The sequence below is a fragment of the Pomacea canaliculata genome, linkage group LG2, assembly GCF_003073045.1.
Source record: "Pomacea canaliculata isolate SZHN2017 linkage group LG2, ASM307304v1, whole genome shotgun sequence".
Taxonomy (NCBI): Eukaryota; Metazoa; Mollusca; class Gastropoda; order Architaenioglossa; family Ampullariidae; genus Pomacea; species Pomacea canaliculata.
The window spans coordinates 13,679,024-13,704,718 of record NC_037591.1 but is presented as its reverse complement, the minus strand read 5'-3'; the positions used below and the strand labels follow the sequence as shown (position 1 = coordinate 13,704,718).

The window sequence follows — 25,695 nt, the reverse complement described above, 5'->3', positions numbered from 1 at the left end:
TTGCATGCAATTTGCAACAGCCTACAACTAATATGCATATGCTTTAATTTTCAATAATATCTGGTAAGTCATATTTTATAGCCTTTCTCACAGCTGCTCTCATTTTCATTAGACACGAAACTACAAGCTCAAATATTTAAATGCAAAAGCCACCACAAATACAAGAAAAATGAATAACAAAAAGAAAGGAGGTACGTATTACTCAGAAATAATCGTCAACCATCATCTAAAATAGCTTCTCCAGTCAAAATAAAAGTGTGTATATGTGTGTGTACATGGCATACAAGGTACACAACTAATGTAAGAATATTGAACAAAATCACATTTTTGTTCCTTCAAATGTCATTTTAAAATATAATTTCAATAACACTTGCAAAACACGGTTACAAAATCTAGAACTGTTATGAGCTCCTGAAGGTTTGCTGCTGCTACTCACGAAAATCTGAAGAGTCTGGGGTCTTACTGCATCTTTTGCAGCAGAAGCGTACGCAAAGCCACATATGGTGAACAATCATTAGTGGTGGTGGCAAAAAAGGCCGACAGTAATACTCTTCTACTAAGTTGAATCGCTGAAATTTCCAGTGAATATCTGTGTTTTGCTGCACTTTCTCAAAGGTGTAGCTGTTGTTCAACATAATGACACACATCATATGGGAATGACAACACTGAGAAAGCAGGAGTACCAAACAATATGGGAAACTAAGGGGGTTGCAAAATAACAGCCACCACACTCCACCTAAGGGAATATATAGACAATATGTTACTCTTAAAGCATACAGTGCACAACCCAGTAATACACTCTGTGTGTGTGCGTGTGTGTGTGTGTTTTTTTTTTGAAACTGATGTATATTATCAGTCTTTTAGGACTAAAAGTTTCATTTAAGACAATGGCAGAAAATTATTTTTATCATTAATGGAGTAAAATAAACTGAAGCTAAACCAATTAAATTGAAACCATAAAAGAGATATGTTGGCCAGAGTCAATATTTTGCTTGATCAATGAAGTTTCAAAATGTATCAACAACAGCAATGATTTCAATCCACAAGAGGTCATTGTGTTAGTCAAAATGTTGGCAACAGTGTATCAGAAATCACTCTTGACTTTCTGTGAACTCATGAATAGTCTAGCAGTGATCAACACCATCATGGTTGCAACCCATGTAGCCACTATTCAGATGGTTCAAAGAAAGGTACTTTGTGAATGGGATGTCCCTTAGCAACCTATGCCATGCTCTTGTAAATAAACTGCTCAACTGGTCTGATTCATTGGTCTTGTATCATTTGGAAGTTACCATAAGTAACTACATCCATAAAAGCAAAATCCAAAGATCCCATGTAATCTTCAGCCTCTCTCTACTTATAAAAGAAGATTTCAAAGGGGGAAAAACTCACAACATCAAAGCAGGAAAAATGCACAAAAACATGCAGAAGTTTAACAAGAAAACTTTACAGGCATTTAAAAGATGAACACCCATAATTAGACAACATGAAGTTATGGACCAAAAGCAGCACACACACACTCCTCTCAAAAACTTGTACTTCAGATGCCCCATAACATCAAATATTATAGGCACAAAATCTGCAGCATACTGAAGGAAGCACTAAGCCCATTAATTTAAATCCACAACAAACATTTAACAACGAAACTCAAAACTTACTGAAGGCTGTACTTTGACCACTAACATGCTGACAACAGCAGTGGCCTGAAAGGCATCGTGTGAGATAGCACAGATGGGAAAAAAAGATCAAAGGTGGGGGCAGGACAGGCCTGAGACTATAGTCCATGACCACCTGAAGCTGCATGAACCTCCAGATGTTGTCTGTGTTCTGCTGCATCATCTCGAATGTGTAGCTGATAACAACACACAGCAAACAGCAGGGCAATCCCTTCATAAGCCATGGCGGCATCATAGAGTACAAGATGTAGATCATCATTATTTTAGAAAAAGATCAGATGAAAGTCAAAGGTCAGATTATCTTACTAAAGTGTTTTTGCACTTCTGTTGTAAGCATGACCACAGATTCCACTGTGAATACCAGTACAAAAACTTGCACTAGAATGTGATGCCTCTGCTTCATAAATTTTTAATGGAAAACCATGATAGAGCTTAATATGCCATGTAGACCATGACAAAGACTACTACCTCATGTGTCATATTTAAGTTTTCATCATTTCAAACATGTAGACTGCATGTAGGACTCATTCAAAAGTGCATATTCAGTATCAGTACAGGGGTTAACCTGTTTTTCAATACATGTCAACATCAAGAACATGACAAAGTTGGTATTTTGTTTAGAAATCTTATATGAAAGTATGAAAAGCATAGTAAATCAAAACCTGAACACAGACCTGAACATGGCTATGAGCAGATTTAGCAGCAATACGTTCGTCAACAGCATATAGATGCCCAAAAGCACTGGCACGAAGTAACGTCCTATGTCTGAAGGACATCTTTTATCTAAAGATGTGGTGTTTGTAACACAGTTTGAATCTCCTTCTGCTGACACAATTCTTACAACTTTTAATAACTATAAAAAATATGAAGTGGCTAGCAAAATCTAACTGAATCATGCAACAAAGACCATATAAAACAGAATGGGAAGTGAACTAAGAAGTTGAATTTAAATGAGAGCTACTTCAGGTTGCAAAAGGATAGCTAACTTACAATGGTTTCTAAAACACAGCTTCAGTTCTAAAGTGTGCAAACTATTTTGTGAAGAAACTGTCCCTATTTTTTCACCAGATTCTTTTTGCAAAACATCAATGTATCAATTACATGCTTCTAAGATTGAGAGCCTTCAGCTTTATGAAGCAATCAGATAAATTGGCAAATAATGTTTGATGCCCACAGTTTATATCTGGATGCATGTGACAGTGTATTCATATTTGTAATGCCTACATACATGAGTATTTCTCCACTAGTGTTTTCTTCTTTTCATGCTGTCTGGCATCTAATGCCATCGTTAGAAATTCTTTTAAGCAACAATCAGAACAATCTGGATGTGCTGAATCTATTGCTGCAAGAAATCTTTCCTCACTAACCTTCAATATCATCCAGGAAAAGTTCTCCGTAAATTTGCCAGTAAGCTTTCCGAGGCAACTGGTACAAAAGACTCCATGACAGCTCTGTGTTTGGGAACAAGACGGCTTGAGATGCAATGGAGTAAGCACCAATAAAGACCAGCAGTATCACCACAAACCACAGCAAGTCTCTCACCTAAGTGGACACAAACAAACACATACAGTCACATGACCAACAAATTTATTTGAGGATTATTTTCAGCTACACCCAGATAAACAACTCCTCAAATTACATTTCTGATTAATAAATATTCTATAGATCATCTATATTTATTACTGAGATCGACCCAAGTGGTCATTTTTAGATGTTGTTCTTTGGAATCAACTACAATTCCAGACTATCATCCCATGTTCTACACTGTTTGCTACTGGACAACTTTAAACGAATTAGCATATCTTTATACTCTTCTATTATCTACCATCGAAGTAAACTATATTTATATATAAGTATACACACACTTACATAAATATATATCATGAGGAATTGTACCACTTCAGAAAGAGTATTTCTTACCATACGCCCAATCATGACCAGTTTTGGGCCTAGTTCCTTGTTCACAGAGAAGATATGCAAAATACGAAAGAAGAAGCTGATGAGGTTAATGGAGAGGAAAACACGAGATGCCTCAAAGCAGGCATTGTCTGGGATAAAGCGTAGGACCATCCCAACCACAAACAGGCTGATAGTGATAACATCAAGTAAATTCCACGAATCAGAGAAGTAGGTTGTCAGTTTGGATGCCACAGAGTGAGCGTAGTTGCTTGAAAACTGTGCACAAAAGAATACATGCATTGTTGGTTTCCACAAGAAAAGTGTTGTTTCAATTGTGAGTCTACATTCAACATTTTCAGGCAAAAAGAAAGTCAACTTTTTAAAAATGTGCTAAAATTTAAGGATTCTGCATTGGTTGAATTTTTCCCTAGCTGGAATTATACTTTTTCTCCTCTTTATCTTTCACAAGGACAGTCTGGTGACACAATGATTAGTGCCTATAACCAATACTGTGAGAACTGGCTGTTTTGGATTCAGATTTTATCTCAGGCATGCTATTCCTTTTCTGCATGTAGCACCTGTTAACAGGGCTGGCAGATTTGCTGTGATATTGCATTGGTTGAAGACTCAGCATAAAGCACCAATCCCCTCTGCTCATCATTCACAATAATTGTTTAAATTGATTAGATAGACATAACAGCAAACTTGCACTTCAAAAAGTCACATTTTACAAATTCTGTAGAAAAGAGACACCAACCTGTCTCATTTCTTCAACAAAGATTGTAAAGACCCATCCAATGAGGATGCCCTCTAGGAAATGGAAGGCTGGTGTAAGCTGCACAATAAGAATGTAGCTGTACAGGCCCAGGAACACAAGGTAGGAAATCTGAAAAAGTAGCAGACAGAATGTTTTTATGCAGCCCAGGAATTTAAGGTTGAGACAAACTAAACTTTGTTGATTTTCTTCACATTTATACATTCCAGACAGTTGCATATAATTTTTTTGCTATTATTATTTTGCAAATCACAGTGATATTACAATTTCTCCTCAAAGCTATGCAATAAGTTAGATAATTAAAGAAAACAAATCTAGTTTAATTTTTGTCATGTGCAAGTAAGTGGACATACATTTACATTTATTGAACACATGCATACACACATACTTGCAAACACATGTGCAAATACAATAAACATACACAGTTAAAACAGAAGATTACAACTGGAGCAGTGTAGAAAAGTTTGATTTTAGTGCACTTGGACATCCTTCTGTTTCTTCCCTCTTCCTTGACTGGACTGCAGAAACAAACAGAAAAAAAAAAAAATCACAATTTATATTCAGGTAAAGCATGAAAGAAAGACTACAAAGCTGAGATAATTTATGCATTCCAACTAATTTCGAAAGTATGAGATACCAGTTATTTCTTGCTATAAAAAATCTATTAATATTTTATACCTAAAATAGTGTGATGTATACTATATTATATACCCATACAGTGTACAGTATATTCATGTACCCACAATGTACAGTGAAGATATGCACCTAGACAGCAATACAGTGGAATCTGCTGCTATTTATTATGACACATCAGCAAGAAACATTATTTTACTTACACAGAGTTCTTAATATTTGCTGATGTTGGCTGTCGAGTAAGTGGGGGTGGAGCATGTCCATCTGCTGTCTGCAGTAATAATAATGATAAATGCAAAATTTGTAAAGCGTATACTCACACTCCTAAGGAGTATGCTCTTAGTGCTTAAGAACAAGAACAAAAGATGGACAGCATATGAGGGATAGGAAAACAAACGAATAACATCTGAACTATAAAAGAATAAACAACCATACTAAACAAAGAATAACATCAAATACAGAAAGCACAAAGAGGAACCATCTAACAAGAACTAGAGCTGAGAGTAACATGATATTGCAAAAGGAAGACTGTGAAAAAGGACTAGCATTATGGGAAAGGTTGTTAGGAGTAATGTTAACGGAAGAAGTGCGTTTTCAGTGCATGTGTAAAGGATTCAATAGTGGGCAGGTGGCAAATATGGAAAGGGAGAGAGTTCCATTGTTTCACTGCACAATAACTAAAAGTCATGTGGCCATATGTTGCTGTTTTGATGACAGGAAGAGTAAGGAGACAATCATCAAACAAGGAGCACTGTTGTCTAGCTATGATGTAAGGGAAGAGAAGTTCAGAGAAATAATCAGGGCAGAAGAAATTAAATCATAGCATGAACAGTTTGTACTGGATGCAAAAACGGATGGGAAGCCAGAGTAGAATACGAATGTGAGGGGTGGTGTGGTCCCATTTCCTAGCTCTAAGCACCAGACCTGCAGCAGAGTTCTGTACTTGTGAGACTGGATGGAAGATCAAAGTGGCTTCATATACAGAATGAACATTTGCCCATTCATGAGTTTACCTTCCTTTACAACCAGAAAGGTGATAGGATATGCTTTCTTTCCACATCGTACACATGGCAATGAAAAGGTATACTCCATCATTGCAAAACACAAGCAAATACATTTAAAACTTTCCTTGTGGATATATTGCCTTTTTCTGTGCAAAGTGATATACACAGTTCTGCTTCTTCAACAGTACCTTTTTTCTCTGCTCTTGTACATTTACATTGAAGTCCTCTGAACGAGCCCTTTCTTCTTCATGGAACTTAATGAGCCAGAAGATAACTGGTAAGACAAACATGCTCAAAAGTATCTGCAAGATAGTAAAAACATATATGTCTGTGCACATAAAACAGCACCAAAAAATATAAAAGGGAAAATATCAAAGACAAACATAGAAACAAGCAATGAAAGCAAAATAAATAAAAGCACAGCCCGTATTCTCACATGAACTCCTTGAGCATTTTACAATTATGCGCTAGTCCCGCCTTTGAAAAAAATATAACACAAAACTGAATATGTAGGCAAACAGATAATATTCACAACTGCGATTTTTTAAAAGTGCAGACGTTCAGAGTAACACTTACCCTCCACAGACTGTTGTCTTGAGACAAACTACCCATCCAGATGGAGTTTAACAGTGACTGACAGGCTGTCTGAGAAATGAACCGTTTATTGTCAGCCTGGAGAGCAATTAACACACAGGTTGCATTTCCCCAGTTTGGCATTTCTCGTATCAAAAGGTCCTGGCCACGATGTTCATTGACTGAGTAACATTTGTTCAGAACCCCAATTGCCAGATCCTCAAATTCACTGGAATTAGTAATGCAACAATGAGAACACCAACTTTTTCACCTCTGTCAAGAGATTCAGTCAGCTTAGTTATGATATACCCATTAATTATTCTGTGTAAATTTAAATAAAATATTTTAAAAAGGTATAGCAAATATTTTGCATGTTTGTGTTCAATCATCTACTACTCAAATCTTCAAAAACATTAATTTTAAACAAAAAGGAAAAATGTTATTAACTATTTATATGTTTATTATTATAAAATACTAATAAAACATAAAACATTATTATTAAAATGAAAGTCAGAGAAAGGATGTATATAAAAAAAAAATGGTGCTCATCATAAGAGCCACACCAAGGATGCATACTGATGTGCCCTGAAATAATACAAGAAATCTAAATAACACAGAAAATAATAACTATAAGTGGGTTATACACAGAAATAATACAAACAGAAAACATGCTTAAAATGCCTGATTGACATAAAACTCTTACTCAGCATTGCGCTGAAGTCTTTGAAGAAGGTCTGTGTCATCTGTGTAACGGTTCATAGCTTTTAGCAAACTGTTTGCAGTGAGGGCAGCTGCTGTTGATTCCTGCACAAATCAGCAACCAGTCTTATGACTGAAGAACTGGTGGTATTTTCCGTGTCCACTTTTACACTGCAGTTAATCTATCAATGTTTGCCACAGACCCTTTGTAGCTCAGACAAGTATTGGTGTCTAATCAGTACAATTAAATCAACATCTCAAAGAAACCCTAACAAATTACTGCCTATACAGAGTTTTTCCCTTCCTTTCCAATTTTTCCTTTAGGTCAGCGGTTCTCAACCTGTGGGTCGCGACCCCTTGGGGGGTCGCGACGTGCCTACAAGGGGGTCGCGAAGGTGGTCATTTTTTAAAAAAAGTTTCTTATACTGGTATTAGTGGAATTAGTTTACATTGTGTAACCGAGTGGTGCGGGGGCTCAAACTCCAAATCTCTTCTTCCTATTCAAGTACACTGTCTCGGCATGCAGTGACTTCTCACTTCCAAAACTCAAAACACAATCACCCTCTCAACAATTAAGCCTCCAATCTCCCTACTCTCACCTTTTGCCCTCTCTCTTCCCCAATCTCTCATCGCTGACTCCCCTATATTACACCACCATATTACAAACAACTGACAAGATGAATGCTTTCGTCCGAAAAATTTCGTTGTGGACGCAAAAGATACGCCAAGAAAATATTTTTGATATGTTTCCGTGCTTGTGTAAGTGCAAGGCTGACAACTTGAATCTTGATCAGGTGAAGAATGTAATTATTGCCATCTAAACGGACTGCAAGAAAGGTTTCAGCATTATTTCGCTGAAATTGATGTGACTAAATACGATTGGATTCGTAATCCATTTCTGGCTGATCCTAGCACAAGCGGGTTGTCCACGCAAGAAGAAGAGCAGCTCATCGACCTTTCGAGTGACCAATCCCTGAAAATGGTCTTCCAAACAACACCAGTGACAACATTCTGGATTAGCATCAACGGTGAATATCCTCTACTTTCTGAGAAAGCAATGAAAGTTCTGCTGCCATTTTCAACTTCGTATATGTGTGAGCAAGGATTTTCAGCATTGGCAGCACTGAAGTCGAAATACAGAAATCGTGTGGACGCAGAGGCTGAGCTGCGAATAGCAGTGGGTACGAACATCGCACACAGGTTCGCTTCTTTATGCAACAGCAAGCAGGCTCAACCTTCTCATTAATCAAAGTGAGTGTCCAATAAAATAATATTTATTAGCTTTAGTAAAATTTCATTAACAGTTATACTTCTTGCAGATACGAACTTTGTTCTTCCGTTGTTGAATTGCATTGATTTCCTCGACGCGGCGTTCGAGGTTAGCTAAAGCTGCCCCCCCCCCCCCCGCTCTTCCACCGACCTAGCTGGCTAAGGGGGTCGCGGACGTACCGGTGTTCGTCAGGGGGGTCGCCACATGTAAAAGGTTGAGAACCGCTGCTTTAGGTGTTTGAATTTGTAAGTATAATTGATTTAAGAACCCTGCTGCTTCGAAGCAAGTATTTTGCATTTTTTTCTGTTTGCTGTCAACTTTTTGACTATTTTGATTTACAGGTAACAGTGACTCCAGCGACTTTGCCTAGAGCATAATACATTGCAGCAATAAGAAACCACATGATAACCTTCTGTATAAATGTCCTATTTAAATGAACCAGCTGAGTAATGTCTTATTTCTCGTGACTCACATTGCCCTCTCTCCAAAACAGCTTAGCCATTTCCTGCCTGTTCATCAGAACAGCCCAAATAAAAAGTTCCTGAGCAGGTCGTGCAAAGTCACTGTCTCCATCCATAAAGTACTCTTCTATAGAAGAAACAACAAACAATGCAAGGTGAGATAGCAGTACATGCACCCAAACTTCTGAATCCAAACTATGAGACACTTGCATTGTTCTGGATCCTCAGGTGATGGCGACTTTATCCACATGCAAGATCCGACTCATGGGTTGACCTCACGCAGGTGGTAGAATAATCTCGTTATTACTCTTCTTAATACTCCTACTGACATTTTCATGCAGGAGACAACATTTACAAAACACAGGCGGTAAGCAAATGGCTCTTGAGCCCCCATCCTGATTCTTCTTCCTTCACTCAAGATAAAATGCAAGATGTTGTGGTATTAGTAGATTATAAATATTTAGGAAAATACAATACATTTGCAGGCACACACACAGACATACAATCATTTACACAATGATTTTCCAACAGCAGAGTCAAATATACAAAGATTAATGCTGTATATGAAAACCAGAAAAGATTGAGCAAAAGTCAAGAAAACATAACTGAAGAAAGAACTAAGAAATGAAAACAAGGGAATGAAAATATAAAATGGTAATGAAAACGTAATACTAGAATTAAAACATAAGAAATTTTAAGCATGCTGTATCCATTATTTTGCCTGTAAGTACTTACCAGTAGGACTCACAGGGCATTCTTTCTCACTCAGGATAGTATCTGCATTAAGATTTCGAAGTTTCTCTACCTAGGGGGAAAAAAAATCACAGAATTTGTAGAGGTGAGCTCAATGTTCTGTGCATGAAATATTACAAATAAACAAAGAAACAGAAGCACAAGCCAATGAATGACACCAAGGCAAACATGGACAAAGTACATAGTACAAAGTACAAAGTATATAGATGAAGAACTTGGAAGCGAGAAGAAAAGATCACTTGATTATTCAAGATTTTTTTTAAAAAGAGGTGGGTCTTGAGGCTGAACTTGAAAGCTTCGAATATTGACAACAGTTTGAAGAAAATTCTGAACAGTGGGTCCAGAGAACAGCAAGCAGCCTCTACCAAATTTCTTGATGCATGGCAAAGAGCGAAGGGCAACACAAGACTGAAGAGACTGACTCAGGTGGTAAGGTGTCAACAGTTCAGACAGGTGGCAAAGCGAGGAAACCTTAGCAGTGTGCCAATCTTGTCATCAACACCAGCTTGGACTGTCAGCAAGCGAAGTTCATGGAGAAGGAGAGGAATTTGTGTTTTACACCAAGCCAACTACTAAGGTTAGGCAGCCAGCCCTGTAAACAGATGCCATATGCAGAGAAAGAACAGTGTGCCCGAGATGACAGTTGAATTCAGGACAGCCAACCTTCAATATATTGGTGACAGGCGCTAAGCTTTGAATCACTGGGCCACTTGTTCATGGAGGAGAAGTATAGCATGGTCTGCTTGTTGCCTATGAAGGACAACAAAAGTTGGTTTTGAGCACGAGTAGAGAGTTGCAAAAATCCCAGCCAGAACAGTACAAAAGCAAGCATATGCATTTTGGTGGTAGAACCTGATGGTAAGGGTTGGACATGACTGATTCTGCAAGGCTCAAGAAGACGAACGTACACTGCACTCATTGTGAGATTCATGCGATAATGATATCTTTAAGATAACACCAAGATTCCTGCCAGTTCGGGTAAAACTCAGTTTCTTTGCAGAGGTTAGTGGAATGACCTCAGTTTTGTCATCATTCATTTTGCTATTGTTAAATCATGAGCAATATGCATGATAATAAAAATCTGCAACTCACACAAAAAGTTTGATAAACTTTCTTAAAGCCTCAAGCTGAGTAGCTTTTGAGGACCAATGGTTGATTTAACACATTGACAATCCATAAATCTTGTCAGAATCTCAAACATGTAAAACAAGAATGCTAGGTATCAACAATTGTTATCTGGGATATGGTACAACACTGAAGATATGACCTTCAAGATGTCCAGTCCATCCTTTCATGCTCATAATCTAATGGCAACTGTCTTTCCAAATGCATCTGAACTAGTCCAGCCTACTGTTTCTGCACACACTAAAAATGAATTCAGCTCTCATCTGACACAGTACAAAATGTATCAAGATGAAAGCTTCTAAGCCAGGGATGCACAACCTACGGCCCGCGGGCCATATCCGGCCTGCGACGCGGTGCCATCCGGCCCGCGAAACATCTGCCCACAGTGCAGGAAATCGGCATGTTAGTAATAAAAGAAGACCGTAAAAAACGAAAAAAAAGGAAGAAGTATTTATCCCCACGTAGGGACGTCTCTCAATCTTTTTTTCGATGGACGAACATTTCGATTCGGTGCTCCGACTTGGTGTCTCTACGATGCAGCCGGACATTCAGAAGTTGGTTTCGGGAAAACAACTTCAAATATCCCACTAATTACCACATAATTAATGGTAAGTACAACTTGTTTCTAATAAAAAATGGTATCTGCTCTATTTTTTTGTATTTTTGCGGTGAAGTGGCCCGCGACACGGCTGTCCGAAATGGATATGGCCCGCAGGCCGAAAAAGGTTGGGCATCCCTGTTCTAAGCAATAGTATTATTGTCTATTTCCACATTCTTCCCCCTCCTCTCTCAACGTGACAGAACACTTACTGTAAGGTAATTTGGCTGATAGTAATCCCCAAGAAGTGTTTGAAGCAGAACCCCAACATCTTGCAGCGAAAATTTTGTGCGCTATAAACATTCAAATTAATACAATAAATGTCACTAAAAATACATTCGAGTTTTCTCATTAATTTATTGTATCAATATTTTAATTTCTTTGTAAGATAATTTTTTGCACTAAATAGTTCCTTTATTCATCATTAAGGTAGTCATTCCTTTTTCTTATTGTTAACATTTATTTTATGTTAAGCTTTACCATCAATTACATTACAGTGCACAATGTCAATAAAAGTAATACAAAAAAATTAAAAGTGATGAGAGATACTTATAATTAAGCACCAATTATCATGAATTTGTTAATGGAATTAATTAGTACAAGATACAAGGTGTACATAGGTCAGCCATTGTTTTGCAGTTATCTCCTTTTTATTCCTCATTTTGGATCAAAATTTTCAATTCTACATCTATATTAAATTCATAGGCTAATGATATAGTTGTTTTTTAGATACACTATTTTTCTTAGCCTGGTATTCAATCATAAAGAAAAAAAAAAAAATTTCAACACAGATACAACTGCCCACACTACACATATATGCATGCGCATGCATGTGCACACACAAATTTTAAATGACATTTCTGCAAAAAGAAAGTTATATAACAAAATTTCTGACTGTCAAATGTGCATCACACCACACCTCTGTGCATTTCATATCCTATCACACCATAAAGAGACACATGTGTCACAAATTTGGAGGTAAAACATAAAATATGCAGCCAGCGAACATTTGTACACCAGGGCTCTAAGGATTTTATTTAACTGTAATTGGGAGACAGAAGAAAAAATATAAAAACTTTTTACCATGCCACGGGCTAAACTCTTTGACTGAAACAATGATAGATATACTGACACACGTGGAAACTAACCCCCAGCATGCAGCATGCAAAGATACTGACCAGGCATGCACATTCAGCATCTCAAAAATACCATTCAAACATGCAGCATGGAAAAAAAAATCCTGACAACACACCATATAAACAAACTAACCAGCTAAAGCTTTAAATAATGATGACAGTCTTACTCTCAAGAATGTTGAATTAACCTCCATCTACTTCAATCTTAATGGGGTTTTTCTTAACACAGATAACCTGTTTTTAGATTGTCATGAGATACATGACTAAGTGGAACGGTTTATACAGATAATGAGTAGAATAATTACTATAATGATGATGACAACAATAAAGACAATGGCTTTGCTTAAACATGATATACATGGATGCCTCTGGCTTAGGCATTTACACTGTCTATATCAGTAAACACAAAACTAATTCTGCTGCATACCTGTCCAGACTTGATTTTCCACAGTAGTGTATACAGCAAACTGTTCTTTGGAATCTGTTATAAACAATGAATAAATTGTAAATGTTGAGACATTACAAATTGAAATCAGATGAACATGAACACAATCACACTAATAACAAAAATGACCATTTTCTAGGTATTTTTTCCTATTAATGCCACTTCTTCTGCATTCAGTGATTGTGTTCCTTATAGCAAACTCTGCTGTCTATATGTCGATGGGTGATCCTCAGAGCTCGACATTTAGAGGGGCATTAGGAAGTCAGATCTACTAAAATGGGAAAAAAATAAGACAGAAGATTAAAAATACAAAAAAGTCATTCTTACATCATTATAAAGAAGCAGAAGGCGACGAACCGTCAGGAAATCTTTCAGACTTACTCCATTGTCCAAAAACAAGTCAACAAAATCTACTCGGTTTAGCTGTATAGCTGTAATCATGACATCATTCAGAACTCCAGTCTGGTAAAGGGAGAAAAACATAAAGCATGAGAACAGGCCAAACATGGAACAGTAAAAATAAATCTAAACAGTCTGTAAAGACTGATAAGAAAAAAACATTTAATACTCAGATGTTTAGTTCACTTTAAATATTATTCACAAGTAAATACCTTTTGAAAGGCTTTAATCAATAAATTATTTGTGTAATAAAATATGATAACAATAAAAATGATGACATTTTTTCAGGACTGGGGATGAGTAAGCATTTAAGTGAACTCCACATAAAAAATGAAAGGACAGTTTCATGAACGTCTTCTTGCATTCACAGCTCATGATTCCGTTTTTTTTTCTCCTCTTACCTCTACTGAATGTCTACAGTAATGTCGGAAGTGATAAAGACATGTTCACTTCAGTTGCAAATCAACCTGCAGGTTTGCAAACTTACAGCTACTGAACAAGAGACTTAAACTGCTGTGCATTCTTCTTCTTCTCTCAGTTTCATCATTCTTCCCTGGAAAATGCATGCTCTTCCTTGGAGTACTTTGTGTACAAACATCACCTTGAAGTCTATTGTGCACCAACCTTCCCTTGGAATATTCAGGCACAATCATCAAAGAAGTTTTATGACATCTTACAAACATCCTTTGACACCCTCAGCAGAAGTAAAAAGATTTCTTCTCATAAAAAGCAAAGCAGATAAAAAAAAAAAATCACAACTATCGATTTAGAAGTTTCTCACCGGCCAAGGTCTCTCATCTATAAAAATTTCACTCTTGGCAACATCAATACGGTTCCAGGCTAGTGCTAATTTGAGCTGATCCATTATCTGATCCTTGTTAGCTATGAAAAAGAAAAAAAACAATTGTACAAATATTGGATTGAACAAAGCTGAAGGTTCTACATGTACATACTTTCAGTGGATTCAAAATGTCATGCAATCAAACTCTGTCATGCTGCATGAATATTGATCACAAACACACACACACAAAAAATCAGCCACTTTGCCAGCCATGTACTATTTATAGCTGCAAGTCTACACGTCTTTCCTGAATGCTCATGCACACCTAACTATCCACCCATCCTATATCCATAAATATAACATGCACATAGAAAGAAAACTAAATATGCATACTTAAGTACTATCCTATTAAGGACACTGAAAATTCATTAACAGATGCAATGACCACAATAAAAACACAGATACAAGCTCAGTCTGGTAAACACTGTTGTTACCTTTGAGAAGAGCTTTCAGAATGGCTTTGTCTACATCATGACTGCCCCGAGATTCTAGTTCAAAGACTGTAATGAGGTGAGGTTTGCCCACACATCTTTCAACTCGTTCGAAATTTCCAGCCACATTTTTGGGGCCAAATGTCTGTTCCACCATAGCCATGATGTCTTTTTTAAGTTTGTCATCAATGACAACATTTAGTCTGAAAATCAAATCCAAATTAGGCTATAAGAAAAGAGATAAAGAAGACCTTATGCTTGTGAATCAATCTTGTAGACTCATCATGACTATGAAATGTAAAGCGTTATCAAGAATGTATGAATGAAGGCCCATATTTTCCTAAGTATCTACAATTATTTTATTCATGTTCAATCAAACTGTAAAAAGGTTAAGCCCTTGATAAAGGGAAGCGTATCTTACTGGGTGGGATAAGATCCAAAATAACAGCTGTTGCACATGGACTATCATATCCCTGATTCTCTTTACATATAATGAACCACAAATAAATTTAAATTGCAAATACAAGTAATTATATAGGTTCTCTTACTGTTTGACTTCTTTCCCATCTTTGTCAAACGAAACACTTTCTTTCTGTAATGCATTTTGAGCAGCATAGGCCAATATGTCTGCACATTTGCCTGAACCCTGCAGACATGAAACAATTATTTCCCTAAGCATTTTCAACTTGCAGTTTCCAGTTAGAAGCCATTGTGAATGTTTACAATAACTTTTGATTCACTAATACGCTTACATTTACTTATGCCAAATAAGTTTGTGATCTGCAAAAGACACAAGTCACATATTTAAACTGAAATGATATTTAAGTGTGTTTCGGGAACTCTGTTTCTCAGAGTGCAATTAACACAGCAAGCAAGGAAATCTTTATGACTATGATGATGATAATAAAATTAATACTACTTCACTGTGCTATAAATAGAATAGCTTTAAAAACAGACATGCATATATTAACAGATCATGTATACTCCAGGACATAAATTAGTTTTTTTTAAATCCTGATTTTACCCCACAACATTTATGTACACGCATGCACACACACACACATGCATATGAAAACAGACATAAAATATCCACTTCTAAAATCCTCATACATACATGCACATTCAGATTCATTACTTGACGATAACAGCAAAAAACCAGGGAAAAACCCCCGAAAACCAAAAATAAGTGCACTTATATAGTGCACTTACCTGCCAACTTTAGGCATGAGAGAGGATCAAAGAAACAAATGTGTGCATATTAAATAACAAAATACAAAAGCAAAAAAAGGATATGCTTAATTATTAAAGGTGTGATCTTTTCCTTCACCATTTGGGACATTTCTAACCAGTACCTTTATTATAATTGCAGGTGTGTTGTTTAATATTGCACTGTCAACTGTTTCCAGTGTGCCAGGGCCTCCCTCCAACACTAGCAAGGCCACAGGAACTTTGACGGCATCTACACACAAGAACACATAAATAAAACTCTCATCAACTCTCTCATACACACACACACACACAAACACATATATGCATGCATAGACATATGCAAACACACACATCTATACATACAGGCAGGTAAGAGTGCAACATACAAATAGAATTATCATAAACCCATTTTATTTTGAAAATCCCTTTACTTACTGATAAGAGATTAAAAATACCTTTAAGAAACTTTCTAAATGGTGGAAGAAATACCCAGTTAGACCACTGGTGCTACTCACCAGTCCGGGCACTTGTCTGCATGAGAGAGATCTCTTTCTCTAGCTTGGCCCGAAAAGCAATCTCAGTAGCAAATTTGCGCTGGGTTCCATTGTCCACAAGGATGAAGTGTGAATGATTGGAATCAAGGTACGACTGGGATCTTCCTACTTCTGATTTGATGCGGTATTGTGCAGGCCACTTTCCACGCATCTGTTAATAGCCACAATGATTTGAGTTAACAGTGCTCAACATTTGAAAATTCCCAAAACATTAAGTCTAAGTTCCTTCTCCAGACAATTTGTGTCATGCAAATATGCATTTTCATCTTTTTTCTCCTCTATAGCTAAAAGTAAACCATTTAAAACTCCAGCTTTATACTGAAGTATATACAGCCAGTGTTGAAACATTAATTTTATTAATACACTAAGCAAATAGTTGCTCGCATCTCCATTCAGTATTTGTCCAGATATTTTACTAGCCTTCTAAACCATCATGCTGTAAAATACCAAACTGGGCATATGTGTAAATGCAAGCAAAGGCTGACCTTTAAGCCATCTGACTCCAGGAGATGCTTGTCCTGAACACAGCCCCATGGTGCTACTCCAATGGCAATGACCTGACCCTCAGCAGTCAAACCATAATCTCTCACTGCTTCACCCACATGCTTCATTACGCCAGCATTGGTACCTCCAGTTATAATCCAAGCACCTTGAAAAGGTATGAAAGAAGAAGACTGAATACCAAAAATAATGATTTTTTAAAATAATAAATGTACATTTATATAGGGTCTCTGTAACAATATTAGGATCATGCTCTGAACATTAATCAAGCACATGAACAACAGTAGTGATAGAAATTGTACTAGCATATTGCTAGTCATATCAGATACATAATTTTTGTATAAATGCTGATTTATAAATGTATAAATGTATAAATGCTGATAGTTATGTTTCCTTTTTAAATCCCATGTTATTTTCAGGATCTGCAAGATGACCTTCTAAAGTTGAATACTTAACAAAATTCACCAGTGAGATAATAAAACTATTTAAAAGAACCCCAAATATAAAATGTACGTATAAAATAAGCACTATTATTCTAGGTGCTTTATTGACTTCATTAGTATAGTTTAGTCCTTGTTACTCCTTGAGGAGCGTAGGGCCGGAACAACACCTCGCCAGCGGACCTGGTTTTGGGCAGCCCCCTTCAGTAACTTCATTAAGCCATCTTATTTACACTACCTGTGCTGAGTGCTGCTTTCATTAGTCCTCTACGGAAAGCCTCCTTCAAGCGAGCTCGCATAACAAAATTTTTGGCTCCTCCTGTGACAGAGATGAGGAGATTCGGTCTCTTCATGCTCCATACTTCCATCATTAGCTGCAGCATCGTCTTCATGTCAGTGTCAGTGTCCACTCGTACATACTGCAAGATGATAAATATGAATACACTATAAATATATTGCAGCATTTTTATTATTTGTGCAATGGTCCTCTTTCTCCATGCACGCTTTTTCAGTCTCTTACCGGTCTTTCTCTAGTTCTCATGATCACATGTAAGTGCATATGCAAATACATAGGCATAAAAGTTGAGATAAATGAATAAAACATGAAAATTTACACAGTAGGTCTAGTCAACCAGAAAGGTGATGATGTTAATTTATTGGCTGTTCCACTTCTTATGGTGTTTACAATATAGTATAAATCAGAATCCTGTGAGTTTTTGTTCCGTAGACTGGTGGCCATAGTGGCAGTGCAAAGGCATGGTTTATAATGTCTCCACAATGATATGTAGGAGGATGGGCTACGCCCTCATCTTCCACTACTAGTTTGAACACTCCCTGAATAAAGAATTACCCATTCTTCACCACTGGGTAGACGGGAAGGTTTTTAGACAAGAGCCTGAGAAAATGTTAAATTTGAATACCAACTTTCTGTTCCAAAATCATATCTACATATGTATCAAAATACACAGAAATACACACTAGTACAAACATGCACACAGACAGACGGACATTTTTCTGAAATGTTCTTAAATGAAAAAGTGTTTTTTACCTTTGCAACCTTGTCTCCATGACCAACAAACTCAATTTCACCATATGCATTTGTGGGAAGCGTACTTGTGTGTGTGTTATATTTCCAGACTTGATCATGATGATTCATGGCAGTTTGTTGGTATTTGTGGTCTTGAAATGAGTAGCCACATTTACACACTTTTTCTTTTTCACTGCAAGAAAATATGAAAATAGCCTTTTTCATATCCAACAAAATAAGAATATCAGTGAGACTACTATAGGTGAAAAGTCAGGGTAAGGTATTTGACAGCCTAGAGGGTTGTGACAAACTATGAGGATGAGCATATCCTGGAGTAGTGAGAATAGGAAGGAGGATTTAGTAAGTAAAGAGTTGCTTGCAGTTAGCTGAAAGAGTGATAGAAATAAAGTACTTACATACAATGAACGAGTTGCATTTTATGAAGATACCACAAGCATCTAAAAGGACAATTCAAGTGCAATGTTATTTTCTAACTAGTGGGTTAATTTTATTTTAATTTAGTAATTCCCAAAATATGATCAAAAACTGTTCTGTTTATGCCATACAAACCTTTGAACATTGTAGAACATCACTGTTCTCACTTAAAACTTCAACTGTTAAGTTCAATGATTAGGCATTTGCTCAATGTTCTCAAGGTGATTCAGCATTCAGCTTTCTTTTTCTCCTTGTAAGAGGGAAGGTAAGGAACACTGACCTGAAGTCACTTAACGGACTGATCAGTCTGTGTTCATCCTGCTAGTCTTCCACTTCTCTGCTATGATATCATAGCTCCAGCTCTGGGAAATCGTTCATTCATGGATTGTTCAGAATGTTGTTCCTCACCAGTCAGTACACCCCCTTTTTGGTCAATATGCTCTGTTTAATCTTAAGTTCTAATAACTGTTCTTTTTAATGGGTTTCCCCTTTTTACAGGTTGGTTTCTTAAAGGCAACAAATGCTGACATTCTTTCATGTATTGTGTGTTATAGCTCCACATTAATTCCTTCTGCATTCTAATGCATTACTGTGAAAGGTGGATGCTTTTTTGTTTATGAAGGCTATTTTGCTGCCAATTACTCCTCTCTGCCACCCCCTGGTGCAGCAGACCTGGTGTAAAACCTAGGTAGTTGTGGTTAGACCGTTGAGGGATCTCTAAAGGTGAGCACCATCTGGTTCACATATTTGCTACTGCACATTGGCACCATGGTTTTTTAAGAGGGTGCAAATTGGCCTGGTGCCACTATCTTCAGCCCTGTAAATTTTCCATCTGGGTTCCCTGAGCCTTGGCCCCTGACTCAAAACCTTACCTAGGAATGCCAGGGAAAGGGGAATTTTGTGACTGGGGAATCTCACCTCAGGGACCTGTTGCCATGAAGGGGCAGGGTATAGGACTTTCTGACAAAAGGCTAATTGTACTAGCAAGAGAGACTTATGCACTCAGCTCTCTTTTTTCATGTTGCAAAATCATCAGCACTAGGCAATGCTGGAGGCTGAGAACAAAGTACCCAGTCCTCTCATCATCACACTAGACATATCACAGCCATCTGACAGACATTCATCCTTCAGTGATGTGAGAAGTTAAAATTTAGATCAATCCATATGGGCATTTCTTAGGTGATAAAATAATTAAAAATGACTGTGTTATAATTTGTCAACAACTTTGAACTCAATTTCATAATCTGGATTAAAATTTAAATGTTATGTACAGTGTTCCCTCTTTTCATGCAGACAGTACACTCCAATACCAAGCAACCTCTACGATTTTCATACATAGCAGTCAGCCAAGCATGTAAAAGTGAAACGCATTATTTGAGTTTGCACAAAAGCTACAAATGCATGTAAAAGATAAAGATATGACAGCTTAACTAACAGAGACCACAACCAACAAATATATTTGGTTATCATTCTGTTATTTCAAAACATGGATAGTTTGCATGCTTTAAAATCTGTCATAAATGAATCTTGATTTTGATCTTTAATGATTACATTGTTTTCATATTATATATGTTTTTCGAAAGACAACAACCAAATTTTTAATAAGTAGAACATAAATATTTTACACTATATCATTTAAAAAAAGGACATCTATCCAAATCTAAGGAAGACATTTCTTATTACATTTTCTTAAATAGGACTCAGTAAACAAAGAGTATGGATAAGAAAGTAAAACAAAGTAAAGTGTATTACTCACAAATACACATAACAGTAACACTAGAAAATTTTTTAAGACTATGGTGTTAGCAAAATAAAAATAAAGGATTTCTGTCTTCTGAGGAGTGTGACAAGTATGAAACATATCACAAGGAATAAATCTGAAGGATAATGACAGCGTGTTAAGCCATACAATACAGCAGCAGTTTATGATGTAAGTATCAGCATGCCTCCATACCAGATGTGTAAGTACCAGCATGTCATATACTATGTAATGTGTCAATAACTTGTAAAATGTTAAAAATTTCTGTTTCAAAATCAACTACTTAATAATAAAAATTATGAATGCTTTGAAAGACATTACACAGGTGTTAGACTCTGCAAAAGTTTAGTTAAGCAGCAGATGTTAAAAAAATACAAGAGTTCATTTTCAGTGAATCTGTCTTACCACTCGCTTTCTTGTAAAGACATTTTAGGGCTAAGATTTATTTTGGGAGCCATCCTGCTGTATACAATATTTTCCCTGCACCAGAGAAACAATTATTATTATAGCAGTTCCAGTCCATGGACTACACTGCAGATTTTTAAGTAAGAGATCTTGCATAATAACATGTTTATTTCCAATGGAAACAAAAGTAGACTGAATTGGCAATTAAAGACCTACCAATGCGTTCGACTTAAAAACAGATTCTGCTAGGTAGATGTAAATATATTCTGTAAATTTTAGCATCTGAAACAGAACAGTTCACTTATTATCTAATTTCAAAGTTGGTGATTTGCACATACAGTCAACAAGCCCTGCAAAATCTTGCTCCCATGCTCGAATAATATGTAATGTCACAGCCGGTGACATCCACTTTGTGTCTCTGTAAGCATATGATGACCAGAAGGTGGAACAATACATCACATTCATCAGATGATCTTCTGTTATCAGGCTCTAGTAGCGAAGATGAATGATAAACACTGTTCTCTGGCCTTAAAGGTCTTAAACCTGAAATACGTTTGAACCTGAGCATTATAAAGGTTCAAAACTCCAAACACTGCAGGCAACAAACCACCAAGAATGACTTTACAGTACCACATGGTAAGCACCATTGATGTTCGTCAAATTTTGCACACTGGAGGTGACCATTACAATATTTGTCTGTTCCCTTAGTACTATCAAGTGCAAAAATTTACCATTAGGACTGATCTGCAAATTGTGTGGGCATAGTCGCTCATATTTTTGTTGGTGTAAATAATAGTAAGAAAAAGCGAGACTTTTACCTGCACAAATTAAAAAAAAAAAAGGAAATGCATGGATATCTTTTTGGGAACAATGTTGCAGATACTATTTATCATTTACTATGTGCATGTTACTAACAATATATTGTGTCGCCAGTCACATCTATAATACTGTAGTTTGAAAAGTTGAATTTGAAGTACATTTATAAAGAGAACTTCAGGTGCTTGTGCAGCTACTTTGTGTTGTTAGGTGAGGAAAAGCATGTTTCTGCTTAGTAGGTACAGACCCTAAAGGAAGAAGCTTGTGCAATACCTCAAAACCCTCTCGCTTTTTGAGTGAATGCATTACTGGGTAACACTCTGGAACAAAGTGGTGTTCACATACAAGAAAGTACTGTGTAGACACATTGTTCTACATACATAAACGAAGTCCACCCACTGTCTTCTCAAAGATAGGTCCTCTAGGAATGTATGAACAATTATTCTGTCACTATGTTTTCCTGTGCATTCAACAATACAGTAGTTTCCATACTGAGCTTGGTCTTTCAAGATTTAGTATTTTCCGAGAAACTTGTATTAGCCATGATGCCACTAATACTGATGTCACACAGTGGAGATTTGAACAGGCAAGGAAATCATTTTCATCTAATTTCTCTAGATTCAAGTTTCTCGTGATTTCATGTTCAAGCCATTGATAAGTGATACATTAGGAGTCTTTTAAGCGTGATATGTGTCACCAATCAGATAGGTCTTTAAAAACTGTAGTGCAATGATAAATGTATAGTTCACCTGCAGCCTAGTAAATGTTTTTATATAGCATGAAACTACCATCTTACAATACTAGAATAACTGCTGACATCATGTTTCATGGCAATCTTGTAGATTTTTCGTTTTACTTTTTATTGCTATTTGTTTTGTGCAACATCATTAATAAGTAGCATTCATTGTTCTACATTTTATCTGAAATAATTTATGGGAATGAAATTAGACAAACACAAAACCTTCAGTGTGGCAAAACTGTCCTCAAGAAACCATTTTAGTAGTCTACCAAACAAGCAATCATGTGGATAAATATGGACTGAGTGTATTTAAAGAAATCCTGTCTCCAACTTGCCAAGGTTTGATCTTTTATCTGCTTCTCTTGTAAGGACTTTTTCATTCCTATTTCTTCACCTTCTACCTTAACGTTTCTGGTTAAAAGCAGAAACACAACCAAAGGAAGCAAACTTGATTGCATGCTTGCATGTTTGTGGTTTCTTTTGCTAGTGCTCACTAAGATATGGCTAAATAAATAAAAATTGTTATTATATAAAGCTCATCACCATAACTAAAATTTGTACTTACACTTCATCGTTTGATTCTTTGTCCTCCACAAACCATCTACATTCACGACATTTGATGTGTTCTCGTATCCATTTGCCTTCTTGGGGTTCTTGTGCCTCCTTCAAACTTGAAATGTTCAAGGCTGCCCCAACAAGTGAATCCTCCTCCACTTCCTAATGTGGATACAACAGCAGATAAAGTAAAGGATACTCTCTTTACCTTGTTTTAAAACATGTAATATATCATGTCAAGTTTAGGGAAAAAGTCACCTAAGAATACAATTTTCTTTCATATGAATGGGTTTAATTTGCAATATCCATTATTCCAAACTCTGAAAATAACCTCCTTTGTTGACAAGACATCCATGCAAATGCTGACACACAAATTCCGATAGAAGTAGCACTCACTTTTGCTTCTTCATTATACTTTAGGCTTATAAGGCTTTTTGAGAGATTTGCGCCTGTTTCTGTCATCTCAAGCTGACTAGGATGAACTTGGTTTGCCATATCCAAGATTTTGTTACCACTGTCTCTGCAAAGAAATTGATACGGCAATATCTTAATATTTTAACACTAACACTGTTCAGTGGTCAGTCATCAAATATTTACACACAGAACACAAGCGTGCGACCACCTGTTCCCACAATCGTTGTGCGCGAAGTGTACTCCGAGAATAGCATTCACGTGCTTTCGAATAAGTTATGAAGTTGAATCATATGACTTACTTCCTTTACTTCATCCATCACTCATCCGGGGGTAACAATGCAATCCGTATAGCACGAAACATCACTGTCGATTGTTCCTAGATGCTCGAACTCGACCGCACAGACGCTGGCAAACTTTTAGGCTAAATATAGTTTCGTATCGTGGTCTGGCATCGTTAGTACATGTGGTGACAACAACTAGATTAACTGGGAGACACTTTCGAAATTAATAGCAAGTGCCTTTCTAATGCCGAAACGAGTTTCCCGAGAAGAATCGACAAAGTGAGGTGGGTGCGAAAAAAATTGCCCTATCTCTGTGAATACTGCTTGTTGTCTTGTTGCTATGGCAGCTGGGTCACTTGATGACTCAGGGGTTACAGAGCTGGAAGTGACCTCTCCACAACGTCGCTATAGCTCGACGAGCACATTTTGAGTGCCAGACCTAGGTAAAATAATATTTATGAGGTGTGCCAGTCCTTGCCTTTCTTTGCACCTATAGTCAGCATGTAGTTAACGGATAATGTTCATTTGTGCGCGTTGTTTTCCTCGTTTTTACTACTTTAATTTAAAAATAATTATTGAATTTTTAAACCACACTTCCTTTAATGGGGATGACAGCTCAATGGGCTGCACACGACAGACTATAAAACCACGGACTTGATCACAAGTCCATTATAAAATGATAAAGCGAACCGACGATACAAGAAATATGAGCGTCAACAAACGGATGACACGATTACAAACATGATACAAGTGCATGAATGAAGAACGAATGAGGTCTATTATTAAACAGCTCCCACACGTACAGTTGTTGCACAAACCGCGAAAAAATTCTGCAACCACTGAGTACAACAGTATACATGTGAGAAATTTTCTCACGTTACCACGCCCGCTCCTCATTTCTTTCTGCGGACAGAAAAGGAGTGAAGAATACTAATCAGTACTAAATAAACCATTTGCTTTCTTCACAGGAAATCGTGAGTCGATCGTAGTAAACCGAAAAAAAAAATAAAAGACTTCAGGAAATCGAAAATATTGATCTGAAAGCGAGAAAAGCGAACGTGTGGAAGGGTATTTAGGTAGGTTGTATGTTAGCACTCTCATCCCATCTCGGAGGTTCGATACCCTTATGGCGCTCACACGGTCAAATTATCTGTTAAAATGGTACTGATTTTAAAGCGGGGTTTATAATAATACTTCTCCCACCGACAACCTCCTACGACAGACAGATTATGGATTTTTCTCAGTTTACTCTTGCTTTATATGTATGTGTGTGTGTGTGTGTGGATATTATATTTATCACGACTTTACTTTTATCAGTGCTTGTTTCCGTTCCATGATCGTTCCCACCGTTTGTCAGTCTGTAAGTAACGTATTGAATTTCACGGTTGGTGCCCAACAACGTCTTCTGCAAAGCGAAAGTGCATATGGGTGTCCCACCGAGGAAAATGGAGATATGATGGTCATGAATCATTTCTCTCATGACGCTCTTTGAGAAAATGTAAGGGACTACATCTTCCTTTTTAAATGAGGAGAAAGAAGAGTTGCAGTCAAAATAATAACACGTACATTCTTCCCGAAAAGAAGGATGCCTTAGTGAGAATTTGTTTTTTAGATAAAAGTGTAAGAGGGAAATACAAAATTATCAAAGAATCAATTCACATCAATTTTATTGTCCTTGTCATCTCATTCTTCATTCTGGCAAGGAAATGAGATCAATCTATCTATTTATCTATCTAGCTGTTAATGCCACTGTGAAAGCTGTTATGAAATATGTATCTAGTTGAGTTGATACTTGAGGGAGGATCAGGAGAGTCGAAGTTAATAGTGCTTTCCATCTAGCAT

At 36.9% G+C, this 25,695-nt stretch overlaps 1 protein-coding gene across 5 annotated transcripts in view; it reads right to left on the bottom strand.

Moving 5' to 3' along the window:
- The window catches only part of LOC112556434 (transient receptor potential cation channel subfamily M member 2-like), a 36,495-nt gene extending 11,840 nt beyond the window's left edge, over positions 1 to 24,655 (bottom strand). The window contains exons 1-27 of one of the 5 annotated variants that reach the window (XM_025225439.1): positions 23,872 to 24,655; positions 23,555 to 23,678; positions 23,169 to 23,320; positions 21,049 to 21,123; positions 18,471 to 18,642; positions 17,661 to 17,841; positions 16,967 to 17,130; positions 16,443 to 16,632; positions 16,071 to 16,177; positions 15,267 to 15,364; positions 14,722 to 14,921; positions 14,228 to 14,328; positions 13,375 to 13,509; positions 13,030 to 13,083; positions 11,679 to 11,759; positions 9,726 to 9,795; positions 9,002 to 9,117; positions 7,264 to 7,364; positions 6,564 to 6,789; positions 6,176 to 6,289; positions 5,187 to 5,254; positions 4,772 to 4,868; positions 4,333 to 4,461; positions 3,597 to 3,851; positions 3,044 to 3,218; positions 2,351 to 2,498; positions 1,659 to 1,852 (exon numbers count right to left, since the gene is read on the bottom strand). In XM_025225439.1, coding sequence (XP_025081224.1) covers positions 1,659 to 1,852; positions 2,351 to 2,498; positions 3,044 to 3,218; positions 3,597 to 3,851; positions 4,333 to 4,461; positions 4,772 to 4,868; positions 5,187 to 5,254; positions 6,176 to 6,289; positions 6,564 to 6,789; positions 7,264 to 7,364; positions 9,002 to 9,117; positions 9,726 to 9,795; positions 11,679 to 11,759; positions 13,030 to 13,083; positions 13,375 to 13,509; positions 14,228 to 14,328; positions 14,722 to 14,921; positions 15,267 to 15,364; positions 16,071 to 16,177; positions 16,443 to 16,632; positions 16,967 to 17,130; positions 17,661 to 17,841; positions 18,471 to 18,642; positions 21,049 to 21,123; positions 23,169 to 23,320; positions 23,555 to 23,653 — 3,502 coding nt within the window. In that variant the 5' untranslated portion in view covers positions 23,654 to 23,678; positions 23,872 to 24,655. Of the gene's footprint in view, positions 1 to 436; positions 622 to 1,658; positions 1,853 to 2,350; positions 2,499 to 3,043; positions 3,219 to 3,596; positions 3,852 to 4,332; positions 4,462 to 4,771; positions 4,869 to 5,186; positions 5,255 to 6,175; positions 6,290 to 6,563; positions 6,790 to 7,263; positions 7,365 to 9,001; positions 9,118 to 9,725; positions 9,796 to 11,678; positions 11,760 to 13,029; positions 13,084 to 13,374; positions 13,510 to 14,227; positions 14,329 to 14,721; positions 14,922 to 15,266; positions 15,365 to 16,070; positions 16,178 to 16,442; positions 16,633 to 16,966; positions 17,131 to 17,660; positions 17,842 to 18,470; positions 18,643 to 21,048; positions 21,124 to 23,168; positions 23,321 to 23,554; positions 23,835 to 23,871 lie in introns of those variants that run through there. The other 4 variants (XM_025225440.1, XM_025225443.1, XM_025225442.1 and 1 more) reach the window with 4 other exon arrangements.
- Positions 24,656 to 25,695: the final 1,040 nt, after the last annotated feature.